This window comes from Epinephelus lanceolatus, chromosome 10, assembly GCF_041903045.1.
Source record: "Epinephelus lanceolatus isolate andai-2023 chromosome 10, ASM4190304v1, whole genome shotgun sequence".
NCBI classification, from domain to species: Eukaryota; Metazoa; Chordata; class Actinopteri; order Perciformes; family Serranidae; genus Epinephelus; species Epinephelus lanceolatus.
This window is the reverse complement of record NC_135743.1, coordinates 5055289-5070541: the sequence shown is the minus strand read 5'-3', so window position 1 is coordinate 5070541 and position 15253 is coordinate 5055289. Positions and strand designations below refer to the sequence as shown.

At 42.4% G+C, this 15253-nt stretch overlaps 1 protein-coding gene across 23 annotated transcripts in view; it reads right to left on the bottom strand.

Moving 5' to 3' along the window:
• mef2d (myocyte enhancer factor 2d) overlaps positions 1 to 15253 on the bottom strand; it is a 144555-nt gene that overhangs the window by 12743 nt on the left and 116559 nt on the right. For 4 of the 23 annotated variants that reach the window (XM_078171333.1, XM_078171339.1, XM_078171332.1 and 1 more), the window contains exons 8-11: positions 12728 to 12757; positions 7396 to 7513; positions 6817 to 6982; positions 3751 to 3819 (exon numbers count right to left, since the gene is read on the bottom strand). In XM_078171333.1, the coding sequence (XP_078027459.1) occupies positions 3751 to 3819; positions 6817 to 6982; positions 7396 to 7513; positions 12728 to 12757 (383 nt within the window). The remainder of the gene's footprint in view (positions 1 to 3750; positions 3820 to 6816; positions 6983 to 7395; positions 7514 to 12727; positions 12758 to 15253) is intronic. The other 19 variants (XM_078171335.1, XM_078171341.1, XM_078171334.1 and 16 more) reach the window with 5 other exon arrangements.

Here is a 15253-nt window from a genome sequence, read left to right as displayed (position 1 = left end):
AAGCATGCTGTGGTTGCTATGTGAATTAAGGACACTGGTGATATAAAAAACCCTCTCTGTTGCTCTCGGTAGTGAAACAGTAGTAGGATTGTTTCAGCTAATCGTGTTGAGGCAAAGAAGTGAGCGCTGGCTGCTTCTTCTCTCTCTGAGCGGTTTAACGGATCTGTTTGCTGAATGATTTCAGACAATCTGGACGGCCATTTGTTAACATTTACAAGGCGATATGAGGAGCTCTGCTGTGGATGAGTGTTGACTATATACTGCTTTTTCAAAGATGCTCAACCCCCCGGAGTCACAGCTGCTGTATACAATAACAACCTATTTTCATATTTTCATGGACAATATTCAGCTTGTCAGACAGAGAAACAAATAACAGTCTCACTGCTGACAGCTCGCAGTATTTCAAGTGTCTTTTTAAAAAAACATGTTTTTGTTATCTCCCTTTTTTTTGTGACAGAGATTCTGAGCAGCTGTAAAGTCTCCTAAATGAACTTAATGCGAGTGTGTATCTGTAGCTCAGATTGTTCTGAACAACAGGATATCAGCATTAAGAGGGCTGTCACATGTTTGTCCATTTTTCATTGACCTCATCTATCCAAATCATCTGGTGGAGTGTGACATAAAACAACATGTCTTTTATAGTGCTCTTCGGGCCAGTCCCAATACCCCCCCTTGGCACTACCCCTACATTTGCGCGTTCCCGTGAGGGGTAGTGGTGTCCCAATTCCTTTTTGCGTGTAGGGGTAGGGGGCATAACGAGGGGTAGTGGGTATGAAACTAGCCCTTCGGAGTGAGGGATTTCAGATGCTGACTTGCCAGTGAGGGGTAGACGTCGCCATGGCTACCACTGAGCAAGAGACCGGGAAAAAAGTTCATACATAGCTAACGTTACCGTTGTCAGCCGGTACCGTTGTTAGCTAGCTAGCTAGCTTGCACTATCTGGTGTCTGTCATCTGTCCTGTTCTGCAAAATTGTCATACTTTTCACATTTCACATCATAATGTTAGCTGGTTAGCTAGCTAGCAGAAGTCTCCTGTCATCTGTCGTTCATCAAACGAAGCATGATGAATGCAGCAAACGCGATCGGTAGGATGAATGACTCCATTGTAGATGCCGGTTGGAAATGTAGAGCTTCCTGTTTAAAATAGTTACGTATGCGTGAATGTAACCGACACGGTGACATAGTGAGTGGTGTCCCAATTCCTACTACTGGTCAAATATTTTGACGACTGGCTTTTATTTTGCTTCTGCCTTTCAAGAATGACTGTGAGCCACTGCTCCGCTGTCAGCTGATTGACAGTGGGAAAACACAGCATGTAGAGGATTTATTTTGACCAAACCAGAGTTGGTGATTTTGGGACACTGGACACTCAGACACTCCTTTGTGCCCACCGCCATCTGACTGTACAACAGCAGTTTGGCTTAAGCTACGTCCAGCTCTGAACGGATGTATTTTGCATCTGCTCATAGACACTTTATTTTATTCGACACTTTGTCAATGCCATTTTAGTCACTTTATTCATCTTGATGTAGCAATTTTAGTTTTACTTTTTTTATTTTTTATTTATCGATCTTTTTTTTCTCTCTCTCTTTTATCTTATTTCTCTTTTTGTCTTGTGCTGCTGTGATACTTGAATTTCCCCTCTGGGGATCAATCAAGTATATCTTATCTTATATTATCTTATCTTAACCTTAGTGAGTTTTATTTTGTTTCTGTCGAACTGTGGTAAGTTGGTAAATCACTGGAGACTGTCTTCAGGATTGCAAAAATAAACTGGAAACATAACAACCAAAGCCAGTGGGGCCAAGAGGGCAGATGATCACTGGGTGAGTATCTTTGTCACCCAACGCTGTTTTGGCCGATAAAGCTTTTGGCTTTTGGCTGTGGTGGTGACACACAGCTTCCAGGCGCAATACAACAAAGCATGTTTGTTGTTGACAACACTGAAGTGTTATTAAATTTATGTTGTTACTTTTTTATTTCACACACCTTTACTTTTTGTTAACAGAGCCGTGTTTGTGACGCCCACTTCCTTTCTCTGAGCAGGTTAAGGGAGTATTTGGGGGCTGAGGTTCAGGAGCTTGCGGTAATGAATCCTTGTACATGTAGGCACTGGAATAACAGCGGAATAATCAGAAAAACTCGGCTTCTCTGTCAATACAGCACACTGAGGAATTTACTGCTTCAATCGCCATCAACACTAATGGGGTTTCCATCCACCTATTTTTATTTTCGCATTTTCAAAAATTGCGAAAAAAAAACAAAAAAAAACAAAACTTGGATGGAAACGCCAGAAATGTGAAAAAAGGCCGAAAATTCGCAAAAAAGTTTTTAAGCTTGGAGGGGGTGGATTTGTCAGCGTATCTATAAAAAGAAAATGCGACTTTTTGCTATGGAAACAGGTTTTGCGCATAAACGATGACGTACCGGCACACAGATCCTCAAATGTGGCCCTTGACATACGGAAATGTTTCAGCCAGAGTTCGTGAGTGAAATGCTGCTGGACAACTACTTCCCAAAAGCCCTTCACACGCCTCATTCCCATACACACGGAGAACGACGCGGTGGTCTCCTTCCAGCTATTTCCGACAGTACTCTTAACATTAAACTTCTTCTTTGTCGTCTCTTCTTCAAGATGGCTAGGTATGCTGTGAACGCTGATAAAATGCTAACCAGAGTTCTCCCAAGAGCCGACAGGTTTATCAGGAATCTGTCCATGGTCAGTTGTTGAGTGTCAGTTGAGTGTGTTGTTGTTTACAGTGGGCATAAGACACTCTCTTATGACGTCATCTCATGGTGTACTCTTCTACGGGGGTGTTTTTGTTCATTTTTCATGAGAAGCGCCACCTACTGCTCTTTCTGTTGACACCCAATAATCGCAAAACAATAACGAATGGAAACGGGCATAAATTCACATTTTCTTTTGCGCATTTTCACAAAATTCGCTCAAAAATTTCGATACATTTGGATGGAAACCCCACTACTGACTGGATATCCCCTTGAAATGCAGCAAATTTCTCCTTTAAAATGCTCGTTTCAGTGTGTGTACAGCTACCAGAAATCGTCAGAGTTAGAGCAGACCCACGAGTTTTACAGACTGTTAACTGATTATCAAATTCCAAACTTCATTTCAGTTAATGTGATCTATCTAAATAACCCGGCTCTGACAGCTACGCTACATCTAAATTATTCTGTTTAGTCGTGCCACTGTAGGCATCCTGGGCCTACATGTGTCTGAGGAATTGAAGTCTATGTCTGTCTGTCTGCTGACAGTGACAGCTAAATGGCTAAAAAGTAAAATTTTAATGCAGTAAGCATGTCAGTGGCACACAGCTGTGCACCAGGACGCTGTTTGGTAGTGAAAGCAGCACCCAGAGACTGTAGCGAGGCACAGCTGCTGTCACACTGCAGCGTCTTCCTCTTTGTTCATGACACTTCCAAAGAGCTTCAGATCTGAGCTTAAGGTGGCACGAAGACTCTAACAACCACACAGGTAAACTGATCATCTGGAACTGACGAAACTGAAGGAGCCATGAAGTAGAGACACAGCGGAGCAACAACACGCATCACATCCAACATACACATGGAAAGAAAAGGTTAGGTATCATGTTTGTCATGTAATTGCATCTCTTCTGTTACTTATTTTTGGGTTATTTTGGTTCTGTACTTAGTCTGTGAGCAGCAGAATGACTTGACACATAAAAGGCATGGCAGAGCTGCGTAGGGCTAGATGCTATCATGTCATTCACCTCAGGTTAGCAGCAAAAGTGGAGATGCAGTTAACCATCTCCGCACTCTGTTTCTCTGCACCCCACATGCTGTGGAGAAAAAGGGGGGGAGGGAGGACAAAACAAGAGGCAGTTACAAGCCGCTCCCCCATCCACAGGTTAGCCTAGCACAGCCACACAAAGACTTAGCGCTATTGGCTAAACATGAGCCTGACAGAGCTCAGGCGAGGTTAGCTGTGGAGACGTCAAAATAATCTACAAACACTTCAAACTTCTGGAGATTTCTACCAAAGGCAGCTCCCACCTTCCTGTGATGTGCTAACAGAGAGTAGACAAAACAAAGTAAACACCCCACTGGCAAAAACTCCATCACTGAAATAACTTTATCACAAAAACCCTGACAGGAGCGGGTCAGAATAATCTGAATTTATCTGCTATAAAAAACAGTTTTTAAAGCAGCATGAGACATTTAAAAGAAGTAAGAAAACCTGGAAAATATGTAGGAAATTGTCAAAGGAAACACAGTTAAAAAAACATAACGACATTCATTAATACAAATTAAAGGTGACAAATGCTGCTAAATGGCATCCAACCTCACGTGACCCACCTGTCCAGCTGTAGTTGGCTGCAGTGCTTTTCATGTTTTTTTTTCAGAAAATGTTATTATTTCACCTGTTCCCTGAATGTTACTGGCTGAAACATACTGTAAGTAAACCTCTACAGACCTGACATGAGGTGCCTCCAGTTAAATAACCAGGAGCTCAACAGGATTATTTGAAATGTTTCAGTGGAGCCAAGAGTTGAGTCGATGTCTACAACTCAAAGCACGACAGAAATGTTCACTGTGGTGACTTGTTTGAATCAGCTCAGGTTAAACTGAACATTCTCGGCCCTGCACAGCCACACAGGTGTTTTCAGTCCTTCTGATACATTTTATCAAGGATGCACCTGAAACTAACTTGTGTGAACTTGGTTTGACACAAACCCAGTAGTATTCTGCATCAACCAGAGGTGATGGGGAGAGTTTGAGCCAATTTAACAACTGTTAGAGCTCTGATCGTGTAGGCATGGGGAAAAATTGATACAGCATACTATTGCGATATCTCAGTGTTCCCACACATTTTCATGGACAAAATGAGTTTTCTAGGACCCAGAATAACATTTTTATTTCTGAAAAACACACACTTCAGTGTCTGCTGCATTTGCCAACCTGGTTACGAGAGAGTCTCACGTCCCATGAAAAATGCTGTCACACTATGTCACATATACACATAACGTCCAAAAGCGGAAGACTTGCAAGTTTTCCGTTTGTACCAAGCAGTAAATAAGTTGTTTGAGTCACCGTAAAACTTCAACTAAATCCCTAGTCCCAATTATATGTCCAGTCCCTTTCACTAGCCTGGTGTAGCTGCACATTTACAAATAAACGCCTGTCTCAATTAGACGCCCAGTCTGGTTGCCAAGCTGTTATTTTTATTGAATTCTTTGGATGTATAAAACCAGGTTGCTGACTACGTACTTGAGCTAAGAGATTGTGCATTCAGATATAAATGTTTTAACTTCTGCTAATGAGGAGATGCTACACATTGTTAGCTCAGCTGATTTCATTTAACCAGAGAGGACCCTAAGTCATTCAGATTTACCTACATGACGACAAACAAGTGGTGACTCCCTTCGTCTGAAGCTGTCGTAAAGTCAGACTATGTGTCCAATCCTCACTGGTTCAAATAAACAGTTAATTTGATTATATTTCCAATCTTTGCTGAGCAACAGATTTGTGTAAAAGGAATTAAAGGCCTGTCCCATGTGGACATCTGTCCCTAATATACGCCTGCTGAGTTCAGTGATTTAAAGAAATACTAGCCTGGGCTATTAATCGAAGTTTAACGGTAATTTGCCTCACTTGACACTGTACGTCCGTCAGTGCGTCTATTGCGCATCACAATATCTATGCTGCAGGTAGTGCCGCACACTCATACCATCATACATGACATGTTTATTATGTCTTTAGTTTCTGATAATGACTTCAGTTGTTCTTTTATCTCAGACATGTTACGATGTTACATACCTTGACATGTTTCAGCAGAAACTTCCGCCTTCCTCAGAAGTGTCACTTGATGGTGGTTGTGACGCGTCTTTATCAGCTGATCTGTCAGTCAGCTGATGTTAGGGAGGCGTGACCATCCTGTCAAAAACTGACAGGATGGTCACGCCTCCTGCCGTCCGTCTGCTGCCTCCTGCTGTCCGTCTGCTGCGTCACACTTCCCTAATATCGGCTGATTGATAGATCAGCTGATAAAGACGCGTCACAACCACCACCAAGTGACACTTCTGAGGAAGGCGGAAGTTTCTGCTGAAACATGTCAAGGTATGTAACATCCTAATACATGTCTGAGATAAAAGAACAACTAAAGTCTTTATCATATATGACAGTTTCCACTGTGCATGAGCACACCGCATCGTGGAGTTTGAACTGCAGAGTCAGGACGTGAGCTCATACTCTGTACTGAGAAAGGCCCGTCGTCCTGAGGAACTGAAAACACCTGTGCAGGTGGGCCAGAGGTGCAAAGAGTTTCCAGACCCTCTCAGTGGCAGGGACGAAATGGGGACACCTGTAGTCTGTTTATCTGAGGTGGTCCTGAGTGCATCCTGAACAGTTAATTTATTCTCTAGCTGACATCACATCCTTGCTGTCACTTACTCGTTGGCCAATTAAGAAGAGCAATGCAGTCAGAACTTCTTCTTTTGAGGCTCTTAGAGTAAGAATCCTGTGTGTCTGTGTGTAACACAACTAGCAGCTACCAGGAGCTAAATCAGAGTGGGACTCCAGTGGGAGTCGGAGCTGAGCGGGGGGGAAGTATCTAGGTCACCACAAAGATGAATCAACCACAGCTGGGGTGATGCTACAGCTCCGTATGGGAGAGGTGCTTCCAGTGTTTTATGTGTTACGGCTGGTGTGCTGAATCAGCTGACCTGCACGGCGCTGATAAAAGTCTATGTGTTTGTCTATATGTTCGAGGGGAAAGGTCAAAGGTCAGCAAATCAATCGGATTTATGAGTTTATTGAATGAAGAAAAAGGAGCTTACACCAAATTACTGAGCGACGCCAGGCCGGGCTGCTGCTGCTGCTGCTGTTGTTGCTGGGAGACTGCTGGTTGCTGTTGCTGTTGCCAGGCAGCCATGTTGCCAGGCACCAGCCCTGGTGGTGTGAACGTCTGGAGCGCTGTGAGATCTGCACTCGTCAGCTGGTACTCTGAGATTAACGGATGGAGGGAGAAAGAGGGAGGAAGGAGGGGGGAGGAGGGGGATTGTTTTACATCATACAACTTTCTGGCGCATCAATATTAATCAGGGCTAATCCATATTAATGGAGACCTTTGAAGTGGAATCATTCCAGAAGCTCTCACACAATGAACAAAGTGAATATTCATAGTGGTTTGTGGCATCACACTGCGAGATTTTCAAGTGTTCCTACACGACACTTAAGATATTTCATGATATAATGCAGACTAGATCTTTTACTTGTCTTGATGTTTAATCTTTTCCATCTTTTTTAATTCGGTCCTGGTGGATGTGGTGTTTTAATTTCTGGCCCTGATGGAAACAGACAGATTCAGTCCCGTGTTGCTGTGGGTGGGGAGGGTGGCGTTGCCTTTGCTGTCTTACCAGTGTTGTAGGCTGTCTGCATGCCGGAGAAGGGCGCTAGGAGACTGGGTGTTGCCACGGAGACCACTGGCGTGGTGAGCGACTGCGCCACCTGGGAGCCACCTAGCCGCTGAGCATTCTGGGAAGACAGAGAGATGGATGGCGGAAATTGAACATTGAGACACAGGAAGTGGAGGAGGTTACTGCTACAGTGGTTTCTGAAGATGGGGTCTGGGGTGTGACGTCACGCTAACAACAATAATCACTCCTGGGTAGAGAACCGGCAGCTGATTTGAAGTTTTTAAGATGTGTTAAATCAGCAAACTTGTTTGTTTTTGTTGTCATTTTCCACAGTCAGTGTAACATTCAAAGATATGTAGTTAAACACGGTGGTTCGAATGTTTCTGCTGTGCTTATTTTATGTACTTAGTTGCTCTGCTAACATATTTGATTAAGTAAAAGTGGATAAATTGATATCAGTTATTGACCAAATAAGATGTTATATATCATCTGATTTTTTGCAAGCTGGCAAATAAGCAGATTTCTTTGGCTGTTGCTTGAACTACAGATTGTACTTCCTCCTTTTTCTTTTTTACGCGGACACAAAGAGTACAGAGGTGGATCCCGAGCCAGCCCTCACACTCACATCACTCTCAGATCGAACGATAAATGGTAACTGATCCAATACAAACTACGATTTTATTCAAATTCTCCTCTTAAATGTTTTCATGAACGTATTTTAGCTCAACGTTTGTTACCAGTCAGCTGGTGGCTGTTTGTTTCTAGACAGGCAACACGCATTACATCATCGACCAGCAGGAGCAGCTGTTTGATGGCTGTTTGTTTTGCAACCTTTCCTGAACCTCAGTGTAAGGCTGCACAATTAATCAAACATTAATTACGATCAGGATTTTGGTTTCCCACAATTAAATGGACATGATCTGTTGCGATATTGATGTTTCAAATGCGCGCTCCGCTCGTAGCGAACTTCTCTGCATATCAAATCAAGTGCTCCCTAAAATAACAGCAGCCTCTGCTTTGGGGGAGCTGTCCTCTGCGCCTGCACCCTGCAGCTGCTGCAGTCTGTGAAAAACTATCCTGAATGTTGCGACTGCAGCAAAAATCATCCGTTCATCAATCACCATCATCCGTTGTTTGAAAGTATGGGTGCGTATGGCTCATATGAACATCTAGACATGTACTAAAATTAGCTAAAACAATGTATTTTCAAAACTTTCTATTATTTCCAAACCATTTTCAGGTCTGGAACACAGTTTTCTCTAATTTCATAACTTTTCCAGGGTTTTCACGACCACTGGAACCTGGCATATAACAAGATTTGAAAAGCCTGTAATTGTGTGAATGCTCTGGCATAAGATGCTGAAACATTTACATCTAAACCTTCTCTGTCTTGGATCTTTGGATCCAGTGTTGCGGCTTCATGTCGTGAGAAAACCTGGTCTGAGTTCCACAAGATTTGTGCCTTTTTCTCCTTATATGGGCTGAGTGTTGGAGTTCACGGCACATGACTTCATCCATTTTCAACAGCAATAATGATAATGGTTAGCATGTGCTTTCCACTGTACAGCAGAGTGGATGCAGAGACCTTGGTAATGTGACTGAGAACAATTTAATTACACTATTACTACTGAAATATTTCACTGTAAACACAGCTTGTTTCACTTCGAGTTGGAATTAAAAACAAATACATTATGCTGCGATTTAATTGATTCCTTTTCTTTATAAAGCTGAAGTACAGCAACTCTAATTAACTCTCCACCCTCAGTTTCCCTGCCACATCTGAAGTTTTATGGACAGACTAAATAAAGAGAAATATTCTAAAACAAATCCACCAGAGCAGTAATAACTCCAGAGTGACATAATGAAGTGTTACATCACTTCACTTTGCCTGTGCAGGCCAGTGGAAGATGTTTTATGCATCGTGCCACAGTCAGAAGCGTTTCTGCTCCCTGTGAGAAAAATCCAAGCACCTCAGTTCTCTCTGAGGCGTTTAACTTTTCGGTGACACTTTAACATCTGCGTGCAAGATGAGAAGTGTCTCGCATCTCAAGGCGGCGTTGGCACGGCAACGCTGTCGCCGGGGCCGGGCACTTGTGAGATGTAGCGTCACGGTGGAAGGTGTTATGAGAGGCATCGCTGTGCTGGAGAATCATGCTGACAGGAACGCATGCATCGACGAGGCTGACAGACGAGAGATGAGCAGAGATGATGTGTGTTTGTATTGGGAAAGTGTGTGAATGTGTGCAGAGAGGTATGCGAGAAATGAATACACAATGTGAGGTGTTTGTTTTGAGGTGTGTGTGTGTATTTATGCAGAGAAATATGCATGAACACATGTCAGCATGCATGAGTGTGTGGGTGTAGGAGTGAAAGGGTCAAACTCCAGCATGTCCGCCTGTGTTCCAGGTTGGAGACTTTGTGATCGTTCTTCGCTCTGATCCTCGGAGCGTCGGCACGCAGATGAAACCAAACATGCACATGCTGAGCAGCTTCCACACACAGCGGAGAGTCAGCTGGTCGCTCCGGTTCCCTCAGTATCTCCTCTACGGTCTGTTTGTGCTGCACAAATGTCACTTTAAGCCCCATTGTACCAGCACTATATAAACGCACACTAGATTTTTATCATTGTTTTTTTATGTGTTTTCAAAGGTCCAGCATGTAGGATTTAGGGGGATATATTGGCACAAATTAAAGATAATATCAGGGTTGGAAATTAGCACCAACTTTTAAGCAAGTAAGGAAGTCAAAGTCATAGTTTAACATTTTGGGAAATATGCTTATTTGTTTTCTTGAGTTAAATGTACACTAAGCATGACGCTAGTCCAAACTAAGACACAGTCTGGCTCATAACTTGTTTTTGCACTTTGGTTCATCTACAGATTAAACAAACGAGACACGTGTTAATAAGTGAGCGTCAGACAGGGTGTCTACAGATATCACACACTTCAGTTTGATGCTTTTTAAGCCCTCTTAAACATAATCTTTAACCAAATTTAGGACCGATTTCTGGACAAATCCTCTTTGTCTTATTCAAGCACTACAGGTGAGTTTAAAGATAAGCAGTATATTCCTCATTCTTGAGAACTGGGACAGAACTTTACTTTTGAGGTTTTGGTTTTTACTAGAAAATATATTTTAAAGGGGAACTAATGCTTTTTTCAACCTGGGCCCTATTTTCCGATCTACTTTTGTCTAAAGGAGTGATAAGATGTTCAATATTTGACACTTCTGCAGTACGAAGCTAGGGCTGACCTGCCAGCAGCCGGTGAGCGCGTGCTATATTAAATAATAGGGCACTCAGACAGCGTCAAACAACATCAAAATACGTCCACTAAAAGTGCATTTTTCACACAGATAGGCTCAGATTGTTAGTATAATTATCCGACAACATAACGGAAAGGAGAAATGACCGTCTGTGTTTACCTTTAGCTGGATTCGGAGAGTCACTCATTTAGACAAAAGTAATGGGAAAATAGGGCCCAGGTTGAAAAAAACATTCGTTCCCCTTTAAGGATCAAAGTCTTGACTGTTAAAACTTGTGATGGACCAACAATCATTATCATGGACCAATCATTATTTCTTGAGTATCATACATGACGGATGTCAGAGTTGAGATCTGACAGAGTAGTGAGGAGCCATTTTATTTTTCAGAGTCGCTAAGAGTTCTCCTAATGCTTATCAAAATACTTATTTTTAAACCATAATTCTTATTTAGTTTGGATTTAGAAAGGCCACAGAGTTGACCTGTTGTGGTTAGGACACACCTGATAGCAGTATTTTTTAAATTAACATAAAATAAAAGCTTAGAGCACTTGAGCAGCATTCACACCTTTTTGGAAAACAGGAAGTGAGACAGGAGTCCATGTGATAAAACTGACTCCTGTTATACCTGATTAAATGATGTTTAAGTTGACAAGAATGTGGGTCATATCTTTTCACATCTTACTGTCAGTTTTAGATTTAGATTTTAAAGGTTTTTAACACATTTTAATTGTCTAAAGTTGTAATTTTTTGCCTGGGAACAACACTGTTTTCTGACACAGGGCAAGTTTAGAAGTTAAAGAAAATGAAAGCAGATCAAAGTATTTTGTTTATCTTTAAAAATCATGTTTCACCCCAAAAACAAAATGACTGTGTTGATAAGTTCTAATTTTTAGGCTTTTTTGGCAGGACATGATTTGTGCCACTTCTCAAGAATGGTTTATACATGCTGTCCTGTGCAGGACGAGGTTTTATGTAGGAATATGGTTATTAAAGTGAGTTGGTTTAATCTAAATTTTGCCAACAGGTTAGTGCAAGTATAAAGTAAAAAGACAACATTAGGTTCAGTGATAGATTTAGAGATTTGTAACAGAATGTTTTCAATGTTTTTCCAGAAATGTGGACTTTCATACAGAAGAGCTCGACTCATTTTGACAAAAAGAAATTAAAAGATGGATAAATGACATTAAATAAAATGTTTGTGGTAATCAGACCTTAAAAATTCAAATTATAGACCATTTAATGACTTTTATGGTCTGAAAATTATAAAATCGACTTTAAGACACTTTAAGACTTTTCAAGGAGCTGCAGACTCCCTATTTGGAGTGTTTTTAAATGGATTTTCTTCGACAGAGCCGAGCGAGCTGTTCTCCCCTCTTATCATCTTTAAGCTAAGCTATGTTATCCAGCTGCTGGAGGTAGCTTCATATTTCCTGTACAGACATGAGAGTGGTATCAGTATTCTCATCTAACTCTCTGCAAGAAAGCAAATAAGAGTATTTCTCGAAATTATTTCTCAAACTATTTCTTCAAATCTTCAAAAGCAAATCACGAGTCAGTCTGATCTGAGTGATGCTTTAAGTAATGCAGCTTTTTCTAAGTGAGATCAAGTCCTTTCAGTGAAGAGGGATTTAATATGCAAGGTCTGCTCCTCTCATTTATTCAGTGTTGTTCTGGGATTTTAGAAACTTGAAACTTCAAGTCCAAGTCAAGTTGTTTGGGGGTCACGTGTCAAGCAAGTCAAATTTCAAGTCCTCCTGTTGGTGACTTGACTCAAGTGTGCAGCTGTGATGGGACTCTCAGAGTCTGTAGTGAACCCTGAATGCTACTGTCTGAACCGTCCAGGAACCAGTGCAGCCAGCTGATTGGTCCACTGCGTGTCTCTGATGCTCTGAGTTCACCAGGTGCTCTGACGCTCTCACTGCTCTCCTCCTCCTCTCATCACAGCACCGGTGCCACTGAGGCAGCCCTGATGGGATGAGTTTGCTGGCGGTGTCACACTCATGCTCGGTGAGATCACACAGAGTTCGACACCACATCCACGAGGCTAAAAGTCTAAAAGTCTATTCACCTCACTCACCAACTCCAGCTCTTCCTCTGTCTGCACGGCGGGCCGAGGAGGGGGGAGCAAAGAACAGAGTTACGTTTCTGCAACAACTAACTGCAGCCAAATATGAGCATGCATTAAAAGGAACTTAAGTCTGGTAAAGAAGAGTGGTTCATAATTTGAATTACAGCGATACTTTCACATGGAAATAGGGCCTGTAGCTCTCAGGCAGCATTGACTCTAAAGTTTAACTCCTCGACTATAAAGTCAAAGTGCAGCCAAACAGATCGATGGCTGACTGAAGGAGAACGATTGGATCCAGATGTTGAATTGCACAACAGAAAAAGAGGAATATCCATATTTCTACAACAAATAAATACATGTGAAATGTTTATTTAAACATCTCCAAGAAGCGTTCTGTAGGATTTGTCTGGATTTGTGGCTTCCAAGAGCCGAGTAAACTTTCAACAAATTAACAGAGAACTTAATTATCGTGTGTTTAAAGGCTGCAGAAATTGAAATTAACTGATGTAGCAGAAAGAAAGCATTTTAAACCTGGAGACAGATTTACACAGATGCAGCTTCTGGCAGTCACAGCCAGGGTATAAAGACGCAGAATGATAATGATGCAACAGGCTCAGAGTATCTGTTGGAATCCTGCAACTTTTATGGGCCTCATGCAAGAACGTTTTTCGTATTCTGATGCTGCCTTTACATAGAATCAGGGAGCTGGTAGGCAGCAGACCAGATATCATGTTAGATGTTAGAGCAGGACGGTGAACTCAGGAGAGGCTGGCGGAGACTGGTTATGTTAGAAGGCACTGCGGCTCAAAGTTCATGGATGTTTCATTTTACCGTCCTGCCATTTGTTAGACTGTCTGTTTGTGTTTCTCGTGCCATCAGAAGGTGTTGTCCATCTTTCATCTACTGTCTGCCTGATTCCATGGCAACCAGCATGCTCGTAAACCTCTTGCTAGTCTCCTATGTTCACCAAACTCTACCTGCACTAACTTGTTGTAAGTTGCTTGTTTCAACTGCCAGTTGAATGACTGCCAGCTGTTCATCGGTGGGTGTGTTTTTGTGAGATAATAAACAGCCCTGACTTGCCACAGAAGGTGTCCTGTGTAGTGGAATCTTGCAACGCTGCTGTTAGCAATCAAAACTATGCAAATATGACTACGGCCGTGTCATCACAAAGCCGTGCTGTGACGGAAATAAAGGTGGAATGGTTTGGCATGAAGTTGGATACCACTAGACTAAAATGGGAGTCAGTGAAATACATCCCGTAGTGTTACACTCTTGGGTGCAAGACAGGATGTTTACCTGAACAGAGACCTGCACAAACGCCCTGAGGCAGAAGTTTCCTGCCAGAATATTGCTGATTTTGTTAACATATTTATATCTAAAATTCACTCAGATTACGGCATGATGTCAAACAAAAGTTTCCCTGCTGAGAGTGGAAGACGATCTGTACCTGACTTGTATGAGATGTCAAACGCGACATATTGGTTCTTGCATGAGGCCGGCTGTGTTAGACGACAGTGTCAGAATCACCACAATACGTAGGAGGACAAAGAAAGACTGCTGACTAACCCTGGTCACCAAGAGCTGCTTAGACAAACCATTATTCATTTCTAAAGTCCCACTCCAGTGTATTTCAGCATTTCTATTATATTTTTAATATATTTCTGAGTCCCTTCCTGTCCATGTTGATTAGCCACAGTGTTAGCCGAATATGTTTTGACAAATTTTGCGCTTAAAGTTAAAAAAATAAGGTTGTTGCTAAAACAGGACGATGACGTGTGACTGTGGAAGAAGCTGCAGGTCATTATGCAGGTCCACTGTGCCTCTTTGTATTTGAGCAGCGAACTGAAACATCGTTGTGAGCTAGCTAGTCATCGTCATGAGCACAAACCCGCCCTGAGCTGTGTGAGTGAACTCACCCATGAACACACACCCACTGAGCCAAAGAACAGGTTGAGGGCCGCTGCTCAGCGACGCCCTCGTTCAGCAGGCTAACCCAGTCACACAATCTGAAGTAGCAAAGGTATTTTTGTGACGGCTATTATGATCGAGTTATATCACCGTGACAGGTAACAGCTGTTAGGCTGCTCGCCAATGGCTCAACTGCACATGGCGTGATGACCTTCATCTCATTGGGGTCCTCGTTTTCAGGTGAAGAAGGTAGCTTGTCCTGGATGACTGATTCTCAGTCGTCCAGGTCATGGTACTCGTAAGTGCTATATTGTAGGCAACTGGAAGTGCTTGTGTTTCTTGAAGACGTTTCACCTCTCATCCAAGAAGCTGAACTGAACTGAAGACGCTTCTTGGATGAGAGGCGAAATGTCTTTAAGAAACGCAAGCAAGTCCAGTTGCCTACGATATAGCACTTACGAGGTGAAGAGGGTGGAAAAAAATCCTCCTCTATATAATATATGTGCTAATGCTATCCTCGCTAATAGCGATAGCATGGATCCCTCGTGGTGTTCACTGGCTGTTTCTGAGATTGTTGAGGCGCAAAATGTCTGATTTCGCAGCAGCTTTTCTAAA